Source organism: Cynocephalus volans, chromosome 2, assembly GCF_027409185.1.
Source record: "Cynocephalus volans isolate mCynVol1 chromosome 2, mCynVol1.pri, whole genome shotgun sequence".
Classification (NCBI taxonomy): Eukaryota; Metazoa; Chordata; class Mammalia; order Dermoptera; family Cynocephalidae; genus Cynocephalus; species Cynocephalus volans.
The window spans coordinates 216,815,956-216,836,482 of record NC_084461.1 but is presented as its reverse complement, the minus strand read 5'-3'; the positions used below and the strand labels follow the sequence as shown (position 1 = coordinate 216,836,482).

Here is a 20,527-nt window from a genome sequence, read left to right as displayed (position 1 = left end):
GGCTGGGTCACAGACCCCTCACATGCTGGCTGGGTCACAGACTCCTCACATACAGGTTGCAAACTAGGTAATTGGGAAGGATCCCAGGAGCCGTTAATGGAGTTGACAGGTTCATTCCAAAGCGAATTCAGTCCTCAGCTTCCTCAGCAGCAGCAGCAGCTTACAGCAGCCTCACGCAGCAACAGCCTCCAGCAGCAGTAGCGGCCTCACCATGGCCCCCTCAGGGGCGTCCCAGGTGGGGGGCACTGTGGATCAGAGCCACTCATCCTTTATACTCAAGTCTGATAACCCAGGAACACCTAGGTGCGAGTCAAACAACCCAGGAATACCTGGGCGCACATGCACAGTTATCATTTACATCAAATGCTCGGTAAGATTCCAAACTTCCAAATCCCTGCAGCAACCCCTGCCAACCCCCATGCCCCCACCCCACCCCACACCCAGGGAGCCTGACCATTTACTTTCATTTTTCCTACAACACAGTACCCAGTTCAGTTCTGAACCTCTCTCAGAGCACTCTCGGAGCACGGGCACCATGTTGGCTGGAGTGGTGTGCAGGAAGACTGTCAGAGGAGAAGTGCTCTGGGAAGAATGAGGGGACAGCTGTGCCATCAGTGAATTGGGGTCAGAGGACCAGCACCAACCGTGTCCTCTGGGGACCTGTCAGCAATGTGCAACCCCAGACCCAGCCCAGAGTTGCATTTTTAATACAGTCCCTGGGGATGGCACGTGGAGGTGCATCTTCTCTGTGGAAATAGGGGTGCTAAGGGAGGACCAAGCAGGGAATGTAGAGGGGAGCTCCTCAGAGGCAGGTCTCTGAGCCAATGTTGAAGGGTGAGTGCAGCCGATAGACAGGGCAAGAGGGGTCTTGAGCACAAAAGATGTGGCAGTGGAGGTGGGGACAGATGCTGCAGGGCTTTGTGAACAGGGGAATGACGAGACTGGATTTGGGTTGTGGCAAAATAATTCTGGCTGCCTGGGGCCGGAGGGCAGGAGGGTAGAGGGCGGGCAGGATCAGCAGGGCTTTTGCTGGTACAGAAGCTGTCTCAGGACACCCAGACCAAAGAGAGTGTTGTCCCTACCAAGGGTAACGAGGAAGGATGGAGTGGAGGGCATTGCTGAGGAGGGAGCCACAGCGTTCTGTGAGCACGTGGATTTTGAAGGGGATTTGGGGGCCGAGAGTGGGGATGCACCTGGGTTTTGTCCTGAGTGCCTGGAGGAGGGGGCTGGAGGCTGGGGGACAGCAAGTTGAAGGGACAGCTGTTGGGACCTGCCCCTCTGGCCCTGCCCCCATATGAGTGGTCTCTGATGGGTTTGCAAGGTGTGGATGGCGACAGGGAGGCTGGGCGCAGGGTGGACCTGTGGCTGTGCTGCCTCTCTGGGCTTTTGTGGAGGATGTGCAGTGGACCCTGCCTGGGGTCACCTCTGTCTGGCTGGGGTTCTAGGGCTGCTCTCTCCTCAGCACGGCATCTTCTAAGGAGCTACATGGCTTTTGCTGGGATTCTCTATGCTTCTAGAAACTTCTAAAAGGTTTTTTCTTGTCTGATATCTCCAGTCACATGTTGCCCAGATAATCATCTCGCATGGTGGCCTGCTCTTTCCTGGGAAGCAGAGTAAACCCAGAGTGTCTGCAGAGAGGGTGGTCAGCTGCCTCTTGGAAGTCTCACTTTCTGTCACATTCGTCAATGGCAAAGTGACCACTCTCCCAGCATTTGTCCAACTTTGTTCTCTAGAATGTGGCCCTCTTGCCCTTTGTTCCTAATGATTGAAGTCTGGAGCAAGATACTTTTTCTCCTGTGAGCTTCTCTGGGTCACAGTAACCCTGGGGGACCCTCGGAGAGGAGTTGCAGGCCTCATGGTGAAGGTGCCCATGAGTGGGTCACGGGGAGGATGGTGTTGCTGAAAAGTCTGCTACCTGCTCAGGTTGGTTGCCCAGGATCTTGGAGCCTGGAGTTCTGGCTGGGCGTGGCCTGCATATGCTGTGGGGCTGGCTGTGCCATGTCTCCAGGATGGACTGGGGCAGACCTGCTCTGTGGGCAGCAAAACCCTCTCCCTGCAAGGTGAGCAGCGCTGTTCCTTGGGCCCAGCCTCTACTCACTGATGTTCTCTCAGATAAGTAGGATTGTTTCTTACCTTCAGGGGATTGAAAAAAAAGGGCAGGCCAGGATAGGACCGCTCAAGATTTCCTTTGTAAAGTGAAGCACTGTTGGGCACTTGCTATGTGTAGGCTCTGTGGAGCTCCTGTTTATTAACTGGTGTGATTATCACCTGCCCTATGAGGCAGGTGGTGTGGATTACCCTCAATTCCCAGGTAAGGAAACTGAGGTATGGGGCCGGGTGGGCGGGTAACTTGGTCTAAACCTGGTGAGTGGGAAAGCAGCTGCCAACCAGGCTGAGGACTGTGCTCCGGGTCCATCCTGCATAGGAGCTCCCTGGTAACTGCCCTGCACTCTGCGGAGAGCTAGGATGGACACGGGTATGGACAGAGTGAAAGCTTGGAGAGGGTAGAGGAGGCTTCAGACAACCTGACAGCTTAGCCAATTCTTGCAGGAGAGGGAGGGCTCAGGTGAGAGCAGGAGGGCCACAGGCGTGTTCTCACCTAGAGGCACAGAGAAGCAGAAGCCACCTGCACCTCACCCACTCTGCTGTCCTGGGCACGGTCCCTGAATCTTAGCTCCCCTCCTCAGGTTGTAGTCTTCTTGTAATGGTAGGGGGTGTGTCTTTTATTGTGGGCCTCTTTAGCAGGTATGTTCCCATCTTTGTGTGATGCCCCTTGGCTTTGCTTTAGGTGGTTTCTGTGAATGATTAAAAAATCACACAGGACTTTTTTAAATGCTCAAAAGAACTTAATAAAGGGAGAGGCTTTTGGGAGCAACTAGAATGTCAGAATGTCAGCATCTGGTTCTGTAAGTCAAAGTTAAAACTGTTGCTTCTTGGGGTTAAGTTGCTGGATAGGGGCAGAGGGCTGGAATACACTGAAGGTGGTGCTGGCCGCCCCCCCTTTCTGTCTCCTTCCATGCAGCGACAGTCAGGCATGTCAGTTGGACGCTTTGCCAAGGCTGGAGATGTTATGGGAAGAGTGAGATTTGTTATCAATAGAAATAAACCTCTGGCATGGTTGTCAAGCCATTATAGGAATGGTTTTCCCATGTTTCACAAGGCTGGTTTTCCTCATGCTGCGTGAGTTCTTGTATTTTTAAATCAGTGCATCATTTTCTGGTCCACACGGAACGGCTAGACAGGTTTTCCTTTAAAAATCAGGGTAAGTTGGTAAAAAGAGAAAGGGTAAAATGGTCACAGAGTGCATTTCTCTAGTGGCAACCCCCCCAGGAAAGCTAATGGATCATTGATTTTATCAAATTGAGAAAATAGAAAAAAAAATTTTTTTTTAAATTGATGACTGTGCACACGAGGATCAGGAGGATCAGGAACACTGAGCAAAGGCGAGGGACAAGACTGCAGCTTGAGGTCTGCTCCCTTCTCCTTGAGGGCACGAGTCTGTGTATGGGCGTGTCAGCCTCAGGGATGAATGGAGGAGGCCATGCCCCCAGGAAAGCCCTGGAGATGGGGGCAGGAAGTCCCCACAGGAAGGAAGCAGATGGTGGTTTGCATTGTTTTTGCTTTGACTTTGACCTTGGTTTCTCTGCTGTTTTCATAATTGCATCTGACTCATCATCCTGTGCGTGTTTTGCTTAGTTATATGACAAGTGAGTTTTGCATTTTTGGGAGGAAGAAGGAGGTGTCCCTGGAGAAGTGCCAGGAAGTGTAGAGGTGGTGTAGATTTATTCAGCAGGTTATTTCTAAGGTGCTCTGGCAGGGATAGATAACATGAAGCTTTTATTTCCAATTACACGTCTTCAACTTATGACGAGGTTGGTTACGTCCTGATAAACCCATCATAAGTTGAAAATGCATTTAATACACCTAACCTACCACACATGGTAGCTTAGCCTAGCCTACCTTAAATGTGCTCAGAACACTTACATTAGCCTACAGCCGGGCAAAATTATCTAACATGAAGCCTACTTTATATTGACTGTCTCATGTAATTTATTGAATGCTGAAAGTGAAAAACACCACGGATAGGCTTTCTACTGACTACCTATCACTTTGGCACCATTGCACAGTCAAAATATCATTGTCAAACCATCCTAAGTTGGGTACCATTTGTGATTCGGTATCAACAACCTTTCTGTATAAATGAGCATTCAGTATTCCACAATTCAGGCGAGGACACACGGAGGTTCTTCTACTATTTTCATTTGGTTAGATAAATGTTCATTTCAAGGACATTGAAAATCACTTGTTCTCATGAAATGCTCTTACTCATAAAACCTTTTCACACGTCAGGTATTCATTGAACTGAACTGGTGAGGTGTTTGGAGCAGATGCCCCCACCCGAGTGTGCTGAGCATCATTTGAGATGCATGTGCAACTCAGGACTGCGTTGCCCTGGGTGTTTTAGGAAGGAGGGAGGCGACAACTTTGTTTGAGAATGGCAACTTTTAACATTTTTTTACATGCACTCGCAATTGTGCAACCTCCAGAACTTTTTCATCTGCTAAAACTGAAACTCTATACCCCTCAGCCCCTGGCAACCATGGTCTACTTCATATGAGTATGACTGTTCTACATACTTAATATAAGTAGAATCACATGGTATTTGTCTTTCTGTGACTGGCTCATTTCATTAGCATACTCTCCTCAAGGTTCATCCATGTTGTAGCACATGTCAGAATTTCCTTCTCTTCTAAGGCTGGATAATTTTCCATTGTATGTGTATATCATGTTTTCTTTGTCCATTAACCAGTTGGTGGACATTTGGGTGACTTCTGCATTTTGGTTGCTGTGAATGATGCTGCTGTGAACACGGGTGCACCAATATCTCTGAGAAGCCCTGTTTTCAGCTCTTTGGGCACATACCCAAAAGTGTAATTGCCGGTCACGTGGGAGTGGCAGCTTTTAACAAGCACTTGCCTCTTTTCTCCCAGGCGCCTTCAGGAAGAAGACCAGCAGTTTAGGACTTCGTCACTGCCGGCCATCCCCAACCCTTTCCCTGAGCTCTGTGGCCCCGGGAGCCCCCCTGTGCTTGCACCGGGCCCCTTACCTCCGAGCCAGGCCGCCGCAAAGCAGGTGAGTGAGCTCTGGCTGGAGCCCAGGCTACTCAGCTGTGGGGTCCAGATGGACGTGCTGTCTCGTTACTATGGGAAGAAAGGAGGGAAACTGTGGGATCTCTTGTCTTGGTTCTCCATTTGTTTACACTGTACTCATTGTCTTTTGAAGCTTTCAAATTTATTGGCCAGGACTCCACTTAGTTAGGGAAGTATCTGTATGCATTACAAAGAGTCTCATAAAAATAGTAAATGGTAATAATAGTAGTAATAATAATTTGGTGCTTAAATATGAATTTTACTTCTTTGAAAAAATTTCACCACCAGATCATCCATATTACCCAAAAATTCTAGGTAAGTTAAGTGTTGAAACGTTGGGTTTACTCAGGAACTTGAACTTGAGTACGGTATAGTTGAAGAGTTTCCATATTGCAGGCCTGACTTTGTATACGATCTGCTTGAGATAGAAAAATTCTAATTCTCACTTGACCCAGAAGGTGATATCCACCCTTTTGAACTTGTAGCTTCTACCTTAAACTAGGTCCATGAAGTAGATATGATACAGCCATTGTTTCCATGTGAGGAAACAGGCACAGAGAGTTTCAGTAACTTGTCCAAGGTCAGATAGCCAATAAGTTGGCTTACCAGAGAAATTGGCAGAGAAACAGATTGGCAGCCCCTCTCTCCCAGTGGCAGGGCTGCGAGTCGGGATGGGGGACGGGCTTTGGGGGAACCCCCAGTGGTGCTCCACTGAGGGATTGTGTGTGTGATCATCGTTAGAACAACAACATCTGATATTTCCTGAACGATTTCTATGTGCCAGGTGCAGTGGTTCTAAGTGGTTTATATATTTATTCATTTGTTTATTTATATGTTCCTTTATTCCTCGCTCCAACATCTGAATGAATACAAGTGTTATTTCTGTTCTGCATTTGAGGAAACTGAGGCCGAGCTTGAGGAAACTGGTAGAGCTGGGGCATGGCCCAGACATGTGGGAGCGTTGGGTGTGGCCTGGCGTAGGACGCAGAGCCTGTGATTGCAGCCACAGTGCTGAGAGTCTTCCTGCCACCTTGACTTTCCCTCTTTTGAACAAGTAGTTGAGAAGTTCTTTGCCTTTCTGCTAGAATCATTCTCGTCTCCCTGCTGGCTCCCCTCTGCCCACCTTTGCTGTTCTCAAGCATGATAGGCAGATAGCCTCCTTTCTCCGCAAACCCGCGTGTCCTGTGCCGTGCAGGTGCGTGTTCTCAGGAGATAGACACTTTTCTAATAACTGCTAGCTTCCAAGCGTGGCTCCCATGCTGACCTCAGCCTCCCAAGCAGGCTCCACTACAGCACTTTCAACACTAGAAAGGTGAGGGAGGTGATCCTCGTCTGGGAGCCAGCGCCGGCTGGGCTTCTGCACATTGTCACATGCCCGAAGTACATCTGGGATGTCTACCTCCCTGGTGACCTTCTGCTTCAAATAGGATACAGACAAGCTGTCTATGGATTTGTCACTGAGGTTGTTTACAAAGTTACCCAACCTAAAATAAGACCATGAAAATATCATCTGGCCCTCTCAGCGACTGGCAAGAAAACTGGCCTCCACCCGTATGGGTTGTCCAAATTCGTAAGCAGAATAAGGAAACCCAGGAATTTGTCCTGCTGGTGTTTTTCTTGGGATCTGAGTTCCCCATGAGAATACTGCAGTGGTGTCTGTGTTTGTTGCCAAATTCCTTAAGTCTGCTGGGCCAAGCAAGAGCAGGAAGGGTGTTTCTCAGTTAGCACCACTTGTAGAAAGTCATTGTTCTTTTTTTTTTTCAATTCTGCTTGAAGAGACATTTCTTGTTCCGCACATGGTTCTGACTTTTGATCTCATGGAAAGCGTGTTTCCTTGGTGCTGCTGGTCACGAGGGCAGGCACCTCCTGCTGCCTGTGAGCTCTTTCTGTCCAGGATCACAGTGGGAGGTGCTTCTGGGCAAAGGTGCGTGGTCCCATTTCTTGCCACTGCCAGAGACATCTGATGTCCTTTCTCTTTTCATACAAAGTCAGAACAAGTAGCATGGGACCAGCATCCAGTTGAGGGTTCCCGAGTAGTATAAAAACAGATGACTTGCGCCCCACATGCAGGGCCGACATAAAGTGCTTCATTCACCAGGGAGAACTCAGTCAACATAGAAAAGAAGAAAGCATACAGCTTTTCAGAAGGCAACTGGGGACAGTGAGGCGATTGGAAGCTCTTTGGTCATGTCATCACATTCGCTGGCAAGAAGATTCATGGTGGAGGAGGGGCAGGGGAGGAAAAAGCAGAGATGTTTAAACATCCGCATGAAAGGAAGAATTATTCTTGACAGGCATTACAGCCTAAGCATTCTAAAATCCCCACTTAGATAAGTTAGTAGCCTTTCTTCTACCTCTCTGAGTTTCCTTTTTAAGTGACTCCTTGGTGGCTACTTAATGGGCAGGAGTGGTCAGCTATGGTGTCCAGAGCCTTCAGGTCTGAGAGTGACTGTGTGATGTGGACTTGGTGCTTGTCACAGCACACCAGTGTCCCCGGCTCCACCTCCCAAGAGGGTGAGGAGCTGAGCCAGTGGGGCTGCTGCCCTGTGTTGGGACACCCCTGCAGCCAGCCCCTGTGACTGCAGGCTGAATCTGCAGCAGACCTTCAGCGCTGCAAGGTGGTGCACTGGGATGGGGCAGCTGAGCAGGTCAAGTCCACACCTCGTTATGTCCACAGGCTCACACGACGCTGGGCTCCCCTCGCGGCTCTGGCTTGGCTCTTTTGCAGATGTGCAAGATGCATGCACAGCACCCTGCAGAGGCTGGTGGCCACAGGACTCTGAAAAGAACGAGGAATGGAAGAATTCTGCAGGGGAGCCGCCCCAGGAAGAAAAGAACCCTCAGCTCACCACTCCCAGCAGCACATAAAATTCATGCGATGTCACCTTTCTCCAACCTCTACCTCAGCTGTCACCTTTGAGCCCCAACTATGTACCAGGTCCTCTTTCGGACCCTTAGACTAGGACGTGGCTGCAGCATGGACACTGCTGCCTTGGAACTTGGCATGATGAAGGATGTGCTAGCTAAGATGAAGGCGGAATGGAGTCGTTCACGGTGATGTGCCCAAAGAAAGAAGGCCTCATTCTACCTAGAAGGATGGGGAGATCTTCCATAGCTACTCCACGTCCTCTCCACGGGGCATCCCAGAGGGTGCGGCCGCCCCGGGGTGGGCTCTACAAATTCTTCCATGACAGCCCCACCCGGGGTTTGGGACCATGTCATGGCTGAGTTCTTGCTGAGCGCTATGTTAGTGTACCCTTGGGCTTGACCCAGGGGTTGTCATGGTTGGCAGGAAGAGCTGAGTTCTGTATAAGCTTCTCTGATTCTCCCGCTGGGAGAGTCTTCAATCAAGCAAGGGGGCAGCTTCTGATCAAGATGGCCAGGCCGGATGGAGCTGTCTGATGGCCCACATATTTCGTCTCTGCTAATCTTTGCCCACCTCGAACTTGACCTCTTCATGCCCCCAGGCTCTGCTTTCTCCCTGGCATCAGGAGTCCTGCCCAGGAGCTTTTAGAAAAGTGGCTCAGGGCGGGTCCCACCTCTCCTGCCCTGGCCTGTTGTCACCCCTACCTGGGCAGTACCTGCCCTGCACTTGCTCAAATATGTGCCCAGTAGGAGCCCTGAGTACAATTTGCCCAGCACCTGGACCCTCGCGGGAAAAGATTGGAGCCGGTGAGCCCAGGCACCTCCCAGCTCCAGTGAGTGATTTCTGCTGCTCACTTCTGGGGTCCCCTTGGTGTTTTGGGTGATGGTGAATAGTGTGAGAAGTTACAGAGTTGTCTGTGGTAGACTCAAGCTTCTTGGGTTTTGTTTTGTTTTGTTTTATTTTACAAATTTTAAAACAACAGTTTTGGTTTGTTTGTTGATATTTTTAAGCCAGACTCTATTGATCTTGCGTTTACCCTCGCCAGTAAAGTGAGGGAACACACAGGACCTGGTCCCTTGTGGGAGAGGGACAGAAGTGAATGTAGTTAACATTAGAGGAAGCTTCCTTCTTAACAGGCTCTTATGTGGAGTCTGTTAGTGACTTCAGCAGTTTTCCTTGGTTATTTTAAAACAGGTGAGTGAGTCTTATATGAAGGTACCACCTCTGCGAAGATCATTCCATCATTTACGTAATTTCATTTAATTTTATTTAGTGGTTTAATTTACTTAAGTTCTCTAAAACATCTCATCATTTACCAAAAATGCAAATGCCTGGAAGTTTCTTTATGCAAATTAACGTTCTTTGCTCCAGAGGATAATGTAATTAAATTAATCAGCATCAGGAAACTGAATTTTTGTTGTAAAAATCTACAAGGCATTTTTAGCTGCGTTGCGACTCATTTGGAAAGGACAGGCTGATTGTCGCGGCACACATTCGTGAGCTGGGATCCTGCGCTTCATGCCTGTGCAGGATCCTGATTTGGAGAGTCTGGGCTGACCATCCACTCGGGGCTGCTGGGCTCCTGGGATGAGGTTCCCTCTGCTCTTAGTGCCTGGGTGGACCCAGGCCATTGTTGTCCTCCTTCCTCAGACCCGCCAGGCCCTTCTCTGTCTGCCTCAGCCTTGCCTGCACAGAGCTTGGTATTGCATGCACTGGTGAGTTTTGAATTTATCTGACAGCAACTCTGAGTGCCTCCGGTGTGCCTGGCTGGTGCCAGTAACAAGGAACCGGAGTGGAGCACATTGTTCTGGGCCTGATGGGAGCCCGTGGCCTGGGCCAGGCCCCTCGTTATTCTGGCCAGCACTTCTGAGTTGAGGATGTGGCCATCCATTGTGCCTGGAGCTGGCGTGCAGGTACAGCAGGTAGGGGTTGGGGGGACAGGGACTGCAGGTCTCAGGTCATCAGAGGTAAATACTCGAGCCCTCCACACATGCTGGGGGACTCTGGCAGGCAGGTCGGCCCCCCACGTCACCACCTCAGCCCCAGCTAATTTCTCCCTCTATTGCACTCCTAATGTCACAGCAGAAAGAAGGTTAGTGGGGGCTCTGCTTTCCTCCCAGGGGTTCTGGGTGACCAGGTACGGGCTCTGAGAGGCTGGGGGACAGAAATGTCCCTTGGGGACAGCTGGACTGTTCAGGCTGGTGGATGTGAGACCCAGTAGAGGACTTGTCCCAAGGGCATTCCCAGTCCCAATGCTCTAAACCTTGCCACTTGCTATTTTAGGAGGGTCTCAGCTCAGCGGCATCAGAAGTTGGGCAGGAAGCGTCACCACGTGGTGAGGTCTGGTGTCAGTTCCCATGTGCTGGTAGGGAGGGGCTGTGTGACCACAGCTTCTGCTCAGCCCCACTGGAACATGGCCCCTGTGTTGCCAGATCTTTGCATTGGCTCAAAAGAAACCAGAATTCACACTTTCAGAATCTGAAGGCTCCAAATTTTGCCTGTGCTTGAGTTTTCTAAAACCACCCTGTAGGCCAAAGCAGACTGCCTTAAAGGCAGATTTTGGCCCACAGGCATGCTGCATGTGTTTGTATGAAGACTCCAAGTCTGTGGGTCATGCGAGGAGAGCCTGGGTGCTGTCTGTCCTGGCCGCCCAAAACCTGGCATGCAGTGGGCACTTGCTGATGGGCCACAGGAACTAGTGTCCAAGGAGGGTTCACCAAGCTTGAACAATGGCCTGAATCTAGAAAGGGTGACCTGACACTGGGTTTCAGAATGATGTTCTGCACATGCAGCTAGAAAAGTGTCACAAAAAAGACAGGAGCTCTGGAGGCTGCTGCTTGTGTGAGAGAGAAAGTCTGTGCAGATTAAAAATTCTGCTCGAATCAGAAATTCAATACCACCTTTCCAGAATAGCAGTTTCAACCCTCTGTAGTGACAGAGTAGATGTTCTAGAAGTCAGCTGCTTTGATGTGTTCTGTCTTAGGTACCACAGTCTCTCTGAGAAGGACCCTAGTGATGCAGAGCTCATCCCAAGTGGACAGACCAGATTATGAGAGACCATGAGAAAGGGAATGTGGAAAATGCTTACAGATCACCTGGCACCCATGTGGCCCATTCTTACCACACACACGGATGAGGGGCATCTCCTACTGTCTTCGGGTCCAGAGACTGGAACAGGGGCCAGAGGTAGCTCAGGGGGGGCGCATCTCAGCTCCTTAGGAAGGAATGGCCCTTTCACCTGTCAGTGTCACAGGAGCAGGCGTCCCCACACTGCTCAGACACCAGTGATGTCTCCACTTGCTAGGTCTCAGAGGTGCCCTTGCCCCTTCCTGGGCTGTGCTGGCTGTTTCTTCTCTCGTCAGCCTCGAGGACAGACCCTGGGCCCTCTTCTCTTTATCCTCAGAGCAGGGCGAAGCAAACCCTTAAAAGAAGCGTTTCATGTAAACGCATCACTAAGACCATGATGAATCACTGACTGAATGAATGTACTTTATGGACGGAATTTGTGAGGTAAATAAAGATTGAGTTAGGTTCCTTTGAGAGTAACACATTTGTCTATAGGAGAGTCACCTGAAAGCATGAAGAATAACTTCTCATTCTCCAGGATGGGCAAGGAAAAGGCTTAAAATGTTTTGGATGATGCTGGACTAATAGTCACATAGTTGGGTCCCAAGAGATTCTATCAGGGAGATCCTAATTTTACTGGGTTTTGTTTGTTTGTTTGTTTAGCATCTATTGCATGGTGGTTATTGCACATTTAGTGTTCAAGCACTTCTTCACCCTGTGAGGGAGAGACTGTTTCCATATGGGGAACCTGAGGCCCAGCAAGATGAAATACTCTGGCTGGGGTCACAAGCCAACTAGAGGTGCAGGCAGGGCGCACACTTGGTCCATGTGGGTCCAGAGCCCTGGTCTTCTCCCTGCCCCTCGCATACCTCCAGGGTCATCCACCTTCTGAGTCTGGAGAAGACGCCGCTAATCTGTTCTGCTTGGGGCTGAAGCATCACCACAAAACTCAGGCATGCTGATGTTTGCTGCTAAAAAGAGACACTTTTGTGTAAGAAGTGATGGGAGCTCAGTTCCCATTTCTGAAGGAATTCCATTCCAGGAGGAATTGGGAGGCTTTTATTCTGCTCTCTTGGGAGCCTTGTCCTGGCCCACATTTCCTTGGTAATGACCCTGGAGGAGAAAGGCCTCCCTAGGACTGCACCTCCAGGATGCTGCAGCTTCTCTGGTGTGCCAGCCTGGGACTGCGAGGGACTCTCAAACTGAGAGGGATGAGGCACCTGCTCGTGACCTGGACTCCAGCCCTGCACTGTTGCAGGTGACAACCATAGGAACAACAGCCACTGGGGTTGCTGGAGCCCAAGGCACATGTTGTCAAGAGCAGATTTGCACATGGAGGAAAGAGAAACCCTGAGTGAGCAGAAAGAGGAGATGTGCAAGATACGAAGGGAGAGTACGAAAGGGGGCCCAAGAGAGCCCCAGAGAGGAGCGCTGGGGAAGAAAAAGTGCCTGATGCCAAGAGGACCTGCTTTATTTAGGAATCTAAGATGAGCGCAGCAGACATGTCGGGGTGGCTTTGTCGGCCAGTAAAGATTTTCTTGTAGCCACATGATGGCTTGTTAAAGCACATCTTTCCATGTGCTCTTCAAACACAATTAGTGTCATATTTATTTTAACCTCACCATTAATACGGCATAGATATTGTCTTAGCTCCAATAGCTTTTCTCTTTGCTTAATTTTAAAAATTAATTTTCCAGAACTGAATCAATTGCCTTGGGTAGGGTTTTGCACATACATATACTAATGATCCAAATTAGATCTCCTGAGAATTTAACTATTATTTGAGGAGCATGCAGTAATGTTGGACCATCTTTGGGGAGAAAAACTAGTCCTGGTCGCCAGGTGTGGTTGGTTTCACAGACGGTGTTGTATGGAGAGGACACCGCCTCCTGCATCTCTGGGTGCAGCCACGGGCAAGTCTGTCCTGAAGCAGTTCACTCTAGGCCCTGAGTGACTTCCTATGCTCTGTAGGCCTCATTCCTCCCATTTGCAAGTCTTGTTGTTATTGACACTTCCACAGTTTACCTGCGTCACTTTTTATGGTGCCTTCTGAGATCCAAAGACATTAGGACCTGGGCCTAAGTGCAGTTTAACCTGGGTACTGAGCAACCTGAGGGGCACTGGGCCAGGGGGCTGTGGCCACCCGTAGTAGTCGCTGTGACAGGACAGGAGCGGAGAGGGGTGACTGACCCCCAGGGAAACAGATGAGATGCTGCAGTCCCATGACAGTCGCTCATGTCCTCCCCAACACAAGAGTCGGCTCGAGATGCACATCAGCTCATCCCGTCATTTTACAAGTTAAAGTCCTCTTGACTCAGTGTCCCTTAAACTGTCACCCTTCCCTTTTTTGCCTTTGCTGCCTGACTGCTCCCATGTCCCCAGGGGAGCCCTGCATAGGGGACCTTTCCCCTTCTGCATGAGAGGCTCACGTGGGAAGCTGGGTTCCAGCCCGGGGCACTTGATGGCACAGGGAGCGAATCCCAGCTCCATCATTATGAGCAGAGGCATCTCTGGAGGCCTCGGTTTTCTCATCCTTCAGAGGAGACTGGTGCTGCGGATACTGGTCTGGTGGAGCCATCGCTCCCTCCAAGCATGTGGACCGTGCAGCGGCTGTGCTCCCTCTTCCTGCGCCAGTGCCGATCCTCACATCCTCTGTGCAGTAGGAGCCGCCACCTGAGCGTGCTCATAAGGAACCCGAGGCTCAGGGAGGTGAGAGCACTTTCCAAGGCCAGTAACTAATACATCAAAAAAAAAAAAAAAATGGGGTTTAGACCCAGCAGCCAAGCTTCACGTCCAGTAGGCCACAGTGAGGCTCCAAATAAGAGAAACACATTATCTCCGCGCAGGGGAGTGATCCTGTGCATCTGTTTGCTTGCGAGAGGACACGTGAGCTCATCCCACCAGGCAAGCAAAAACCACACGTGGCACGTCCCACTGTGTCGCTGCCATCGTTTTCACCATCCTGTGCTGCCACCATGAAAGGACTGGCATTCTCCCCCACGCAGTCCTGGGACCTGCACCTCTGGTCGAGGGCCTGCGTGGGCAGCTCTGGGACAGAGAAGAGTCTGTTGTGCCCTCGCCCTCGAGGAATCACGGGCTAGCCGGGGAGAGACGTGTTAACAGACACGTTGTGGCACAGCTGGTCATCGTGGTGTCAGAAGTGTGTGCAGGACCATGGAACACAGGTGAACCTGTGAGCAACACCGAGCCGAGTGTCCGCAAGTGTCCCACGGCCGCATGACTGTGGTCCTCGCGAACCAGCCTAGGTTTTCATAGCGAGGGCTGTGAAGTTCCTTTCCCTCAGCCCTTCTTGGTTTGAGCTACTGGTAATGGAGTAGTAGCATCTGGCCCTGTGGGTTTCCTGTCTTCCCTTTCACATTGCCGCGTTGACTGAGAGCTCTCTACCTGCAGTTTTCACCCTATGTTTTCTGCAGTCCCAGTTACTTCAGTCGTTGTGAGAAAGGGAAAAAACACACACACACACAGGCCCAGTAAGTTGTGGAAATGTTGCGTCCTTCATCAGCTTCATGGAGATTCACTTTTCCTGTCTGGTTTTGGAGGATCTGAACAATCCTGCGTGGAAGAAAATCTATTTGACTCGAGTTCACCCAGAGCTTCTCAAACTTTTTTGATCACAAAACCACCTTATCCACAGCAACTGTCAACCTCCCACAGATACGACTTTGGGAAAGGGCGGTAATTTGTCCACAGTCATTTTTACATGGTAAATGCATCCTTATTGGTTCAGATTCCTCTGGCAGTATTGCTAAAACTGAGGTGTCTCAGGGCCCTCTGGGATCGCAGCCCCCGCAGCCTAAGAATAATCCGAAAGCTCTGACGTGATGGCACCTTCACGTTTCTGTGTCTGCCGCTGATCAAGGGATGCCTTTGCACGGGACTGGCCACAGGGCACGTGTGTAACTCAAGATGAGACAGGAAATCATTGCACGAATCTCACATGAGATCCCAACCACTCGTGTTTCTCTGGCTTGTAAATATCTCTTAAAAAATAATTTCTCTACATTTGAGGGGCTTAAAACCCATTCTTTCTTACAGCGCCCAATATCTCCTCATATCTACAGCTGTCAGGAGCACTGGGAATGTGAGCACTTAAGTTCTCTACATCTTTTGCAGGAAGAATCACCATATTTTGCCAAAAATCTGAGTCTCTTCTTGGCCCGTATGTGGATGTCTGTGATGAGGGTCCTGCTGCAGAATTGAAGGTTAGGGCAGTACAAAGAGTGATTGGTTATCTGTGGGCATTGATTGCTTCAAAGAGAGCTGTTTGCTATGAGCAAGAAATGATTTTCCTTGGCAAACTGATTGCTAATTCTTACTGCTGTTTTGACTTAAAATTTCATTAGGAAAAGGGGAGTTGCTAGACAATGAACTTTTTCCCTTCTTAGCCTTTATGACGGCTCCTGTCATAAATGCGTGTCATCAAACAGCCTCTTCTTTTTGTTTGTGTTTTGTTGGAATCCACAACTTACCAAATGGAGACGAAGCCTTTTACACCCACTGAACGTGAACATCTGTGCTTTATTTATACCTGTGAACAGTCACAGAGGGTCTTCTGTTCCATTTTGCGGTCTCTAAATGTGTCAGTTCATCTCGATTTAGGTTGAAGAATTTGATGAAGTTGCAGAGTTGAAAAGTGTGAGATTGTGGGGTCTTGGTTGGGGAGTCCGTGCTGTGGTCTTCCTCTCTGCCACCCTCCTTGAGTGTTAGATCAAAGCCTTTTCAGTGCTGTGGAAGATACTCATCAGGACCGTAAGAACTGTGTCCCTGGGGCTGCTCGGAGGTGCGACCCAGTACGTGGTCCTTACATGCAGCATGGTGGCTGCCCGGACTCTGGCCTTCTCTTCTCCTCCGTATCTTTTGTTGTCTTCTTTTCTTAGGCTCTTACTTCAGTCTCTTAACTAGCTTGAAGGAAAAATAATTTGAGTAATAAAAGTGTAAAAAAAGAAAAAAGAAGACTCACTGGGGAGGAGACCAAGGGAGGGTGTTTTGAGTGTCTTTGGAAGAGAGAATTCAGTAAACATCCTCCCACTACTGCCGGTGCCAAGTCTCCACATTTCTAGGAAAGAGGACACAGATGTTGACCCCGCGTGGGAAGGCATATAAACTCACAACCTCAGCTGGGAATTTTTTTTTTTTCAGTCCTCGAGAGAACCGAATGCTAATCAGTAATGTGGTTTTATCTTTTACCTACCCCAGAATAGTTCCCTCATCGTAATCCCACAACAGAGATTCTCTTGAATCGAAGCAGCAGTATCTGGCCCTATTTATAGAATTCTGGCATCTTCAGATGCACTCATGTGACGAAAACTCTGAAAAGATATAAGTGAAAGTGTCATGCAGTGAAGCCCTTTCCTTGCTTTTTGTTCATGGAAAGCCTTCCCTGGGCCCACAGTCACCAGTCTGTCCACCCGGCGGAGCCCAGGAGGGGACGCTGGGCAGCATCAGCTGGACACGAGGAAGCGGGGAGCAGCGCCCTTTCTTTCTCATTTAACATTGGAATGTAAGAACGACCACCCTTCCAGCTCTGGCCATTGAACTGTCACAAAAACATTATTTTAATGTATTAAAAGGCAAAGGCAGCTCTTTGCATCTGCCCATAGTTTGGTACAATTCCTGACCTTATCATGTATTTGTATTGTACTTTTGGTTTCAGTCAAGGTGGGTGCAATTTTATATATGTTTTTATTTACTTAATATCTCATGAGTATTTTCTGGGTTTCTTGCATTGTCTTCATAAAAAACATTCTTAAGGGCTGATAACTATATTGATGAGGGTTTTTTGTTGTTGTTGTTTTTGTGGCTGGCCAGTGGGGATCTGAACCCTTGACCTTATATTGATGAGTATTGATTGGTGCCACACTTATCTACATTGCCGTGGCTTGATATTTGCCTTTTGTCTGGTTGTCTGTGCTATAAATGATGAGTGACTGTGATGTAGCTTTTGTCACATTCTGAATTTTTCCCCAGGGCAGATCCTAGATGTCAGATTTGTAGTCAAAGGTTGTGAGTGTTATATAGCTCAGAACATGTGTTGCCATACAAGAGTTCTTGAAAAAGTTTATAAAAAATTCATATTATAAAAAAAACTATGCATGTATCGCAACATTTCCCACCAAAATAAATGCATACTAAATTGTTATAACATGTCTGAACAGGATCTAGCTAGAGGCATGAAGAAGGATAAGACATCAGTCTCAAAAGAGCCCCTAATAGAGCAACATGAATTCTACTAATATTGAAACAAGAACATCAAGTTTATGGCGAAGCTTGGGTGAAAGAATGATGAAATCATTGGTGCTTTACAAAAGTTTATGAGGAGGTGCTCCAAAGAAATGAGCTGTTTACAAATGGATAATTCATTTTAAGAAGGGGTGAGATAATGTGGAAGACGAAGCCCGCAGCGGCAGACCATCAACATCAATTTGTGAGGAAAAAATTAATCTTGGTCATTCCCTAATGGAAGAGGACCAACCATTAACAGTAGAAACAGTAGCCAGCATTGTAGACATCTTAACTGGTTCTGTTTACGCAATTCTGACTGAAAAATTACAGTTGAGAAAACTTTCCACTCAATGGGTAACAAAACTGTTGTGGGCAGATCAGCTGCAGACAGGAGTAGAGCTTTGCATGGAAATCTTAAACAAGTGGGGTCTGTTGAGAGAGACCAGCACCAATGGGTCCATAGAGACACGTCACTGCCGACAGTTTCAAATGCACTGCCAGCACATTCCAGCATGCAGGGGAACCTGTCAGCAGGGCTGAAGGATGAGAGCTCCTTAACTGGCTTGGAGGGCAGAGAATGTTCCAGAAAGAGGGAAGGAGTGCAGAAGAGGCTGGTGGCAGAGCCTGCCCAGCCAGACCTGGGTGTCTTTCTGTAAGAGCAGTCTCCAGGGCAGGGGAGCTATAAAAAGTGTCAGAGGATCGCAAAACAGGTTTGCATTTTTAAAAGGCTCCATTGGGTTTGCAAGGGGAAGGATGGCTGGACTGGAGGAGGCGTGGTGGATGCAGGGAAAGCTGATGGCATCTGGACTAGGGTGTGGTGTTCAAATTGAAGAACTGAGTGAATCTGAGCCAACTTGATAGGATTTAGTGATTTATTGCTCTCCCAAAGTTCTCATGGTCTCTAAGACAGCTTGCAGTTTGTTTTTTTCTCCTTTTAAAATATGTTCAACCTGTGGAAGCAACCTAAATGTTCATCATCAGATGACTGGATAAAGAAAATGTAGTATGTACACTCAATGGAATACTAGTCTGCCACAATAAAGAATGAAATTCTGCCATTCACAGCAAGATGATGAACTTAGAGAAAATCACGTTCAGTGAAATAAGCCAGGCGCAGAAAGAGAAATACGACATGCCCCCAAGACAAACACAAACAACACCAGAAACCAAATCTGAGGAACCAAAGAGCCACGACAGTGGAATGAAGCTTGTGTCCTGGTGGATCCTTAACCATGACAGACATGGTTTTTTCCCCTTTTTTTAAAAAGGAGAGTAATTGGACACAGCTAAATATGAATGTTAAATTATCTAATGGTACTGTATCAGTGTTAATTTCCTGATTTTGATCATGGTACTGTGGTTATGTAAGAGAGGGTTCTTGTTTTTAGGAAATACACACTGAGCTATAGAGCAGTAAAGTGAACAGATGTCCGTAGCTCACTGTCAAGAAGGTGGGGACAGAGAAGGGGGTATGATCAAGCTAACAGGGTAAAATGTTAATATTGGGGGAATCTAGATGAATAATACATGGAAAGTCATTGCAGTACTTTTAAAAATTTTTCTGCAAATCTGAAATTATTTCAAAATAAAATGCTAAACAAAGAACAACCCTATTTAAAACCAAAGATATGCCCCTTCTATGCACAGATGTTTCAGCATGTTCTTCCTCAAAAGAAGAAATATCACAGAAAACAGCGGTGACCAAAGCATGCCATGATAAGTCCCCATATTCACCAGACCCTCCATCTTTTTAGTGCACAAACCAGGACAGGCTCTGCAGGTTTGCCCTTGCCTGAGACTCTGTGAGGATCAGCAGCGGCCTCCTGGAGGCAGAAGGACATGGCTACCCTCAGCTGACCCATCGCTGGTTTTCACAACTTCTAGGATCAAGGCATGCTCTGGAGCTGGTGCTGCCAGTGACACAAAACACACCTGGAGCTACCTCGCCGGGATCGTAGGCTGCTGGGGATGTCCCCACCTTCTAAGAGGAGAAGTCAAAGATACACTGCTTCTCTTTCTCCCTTCTTTTCAAAGGACATGGAATGCCCTTACTTATGTCATGTTACACACCACATCAAGTGGATCTGCCTCTTCCATCCACAGCTTTGCTCCTGCAAGCTTCATCCAGGGGAGAGGGATTCCTGCGGCTTTAGCCTCTGAGCCTCAGCATATGATGAAAGGTTCTCAAGAAGAAAAAATGTGAAGGAATAAACCCTTCATTTTCTCAAAGGCAATGCCAGCCTCATAATTGTACTTTTGGCTAGATTTATGTGAAAATCTGTACCCACTTACGGTTCGAGAGCCCACACGTGGAAGAACTTGTCGTAAGGAAATGTGTGCCTTCTAAGCCCGAAGTTTAGGTGTTCCTTTTTCATGTGCTGAATTTGTTTGGGTAATTCTTTTGCACAGCCGCATGGGGCGAGGGGGCTGGGGAAGTTGATAATGGGCTCTGTCCCCAGTGGTAAAATGTGTGGATGGAAAACTTGAGTCTGCCCTGCGTGTTGTTGCACCAGCCTGGGAAGGCCCGCAGCTGTGTGCTGTGCAGTGGTTTCCAGGGGGAGGGGCGTGGTGGAGCTCAGAGGGTGGGAGGGCTCTTCCCTGGTGGGGGCTTGTGGCTCAATATATACATGCAGTTGTGCAGAGCTTAAGCTGTGTGTGCACATGCATGTATACGTGTGTGTACCTTTTTCTATGAGATGAAAATAACAAATCTGAAATCTCCCCCCGAGTCCCCTGGTCCTCCTGGTTGTCCCAGTTGCAGTTGATGGGTGGGCTGCAAGAAACAGCTTTTAAGTACAGTAGTATTTGGAGGCCATAGGAAGTTAGCTCTGTTCGTCTTGCCCTTCCACATGCTATTCCTGGCACCGGGGCAGGGATGCGCTTGGTTGGTGGTGTTGCGGCGTGAGCTCTGGCTTAGCGTTTCTCCCTCAGAGTGCTCACTGGGGTCCACAGCCTGGGACTGGCAGTGCCAGGGTCTGGTGGGGAAGGCAGCACCTGTGCCCCACCACCCCTGTGCCCCACCACCTCTGAGGAGGGGCCGGCTCTCAGAAGCTGCTGGGGCAGGCCGGGAGCAGGCCCTGGTATTTTGTGCTCAGTGGTTGCTCACTTCCTCAGTTGCACAAGATGGGGGAAAACTTAATTTTATTCTGGAAAGACTCCAATACGTATCAGGAGTATAACTAGGGAACAGCTCAAGAAATGT

General features: G+C 48.7%; 1 protein-coding gene across 1 annotated transcript in view; it reads left to right on the top strand.

The window, feature by feature from the left end:
- GRB10 (growth factor receptor bound protein 10) overlaps positions 1-20,527 on the top strand; it is a 162,593-nt gene that overhangs the window by 99,249 nt on the left and 42,817 nt on the right. Inside the window, exon 5 of the mRNA XM_063083332.1 lies at positions 4,992-5,133. Coding sequence (XP_062939402.1) covers positions 4,992-5,133 — 142 coding nt within the window. The remainder of the gene's footprint in view (positions 1-4,991; positions 5,134-20,527) is intronic.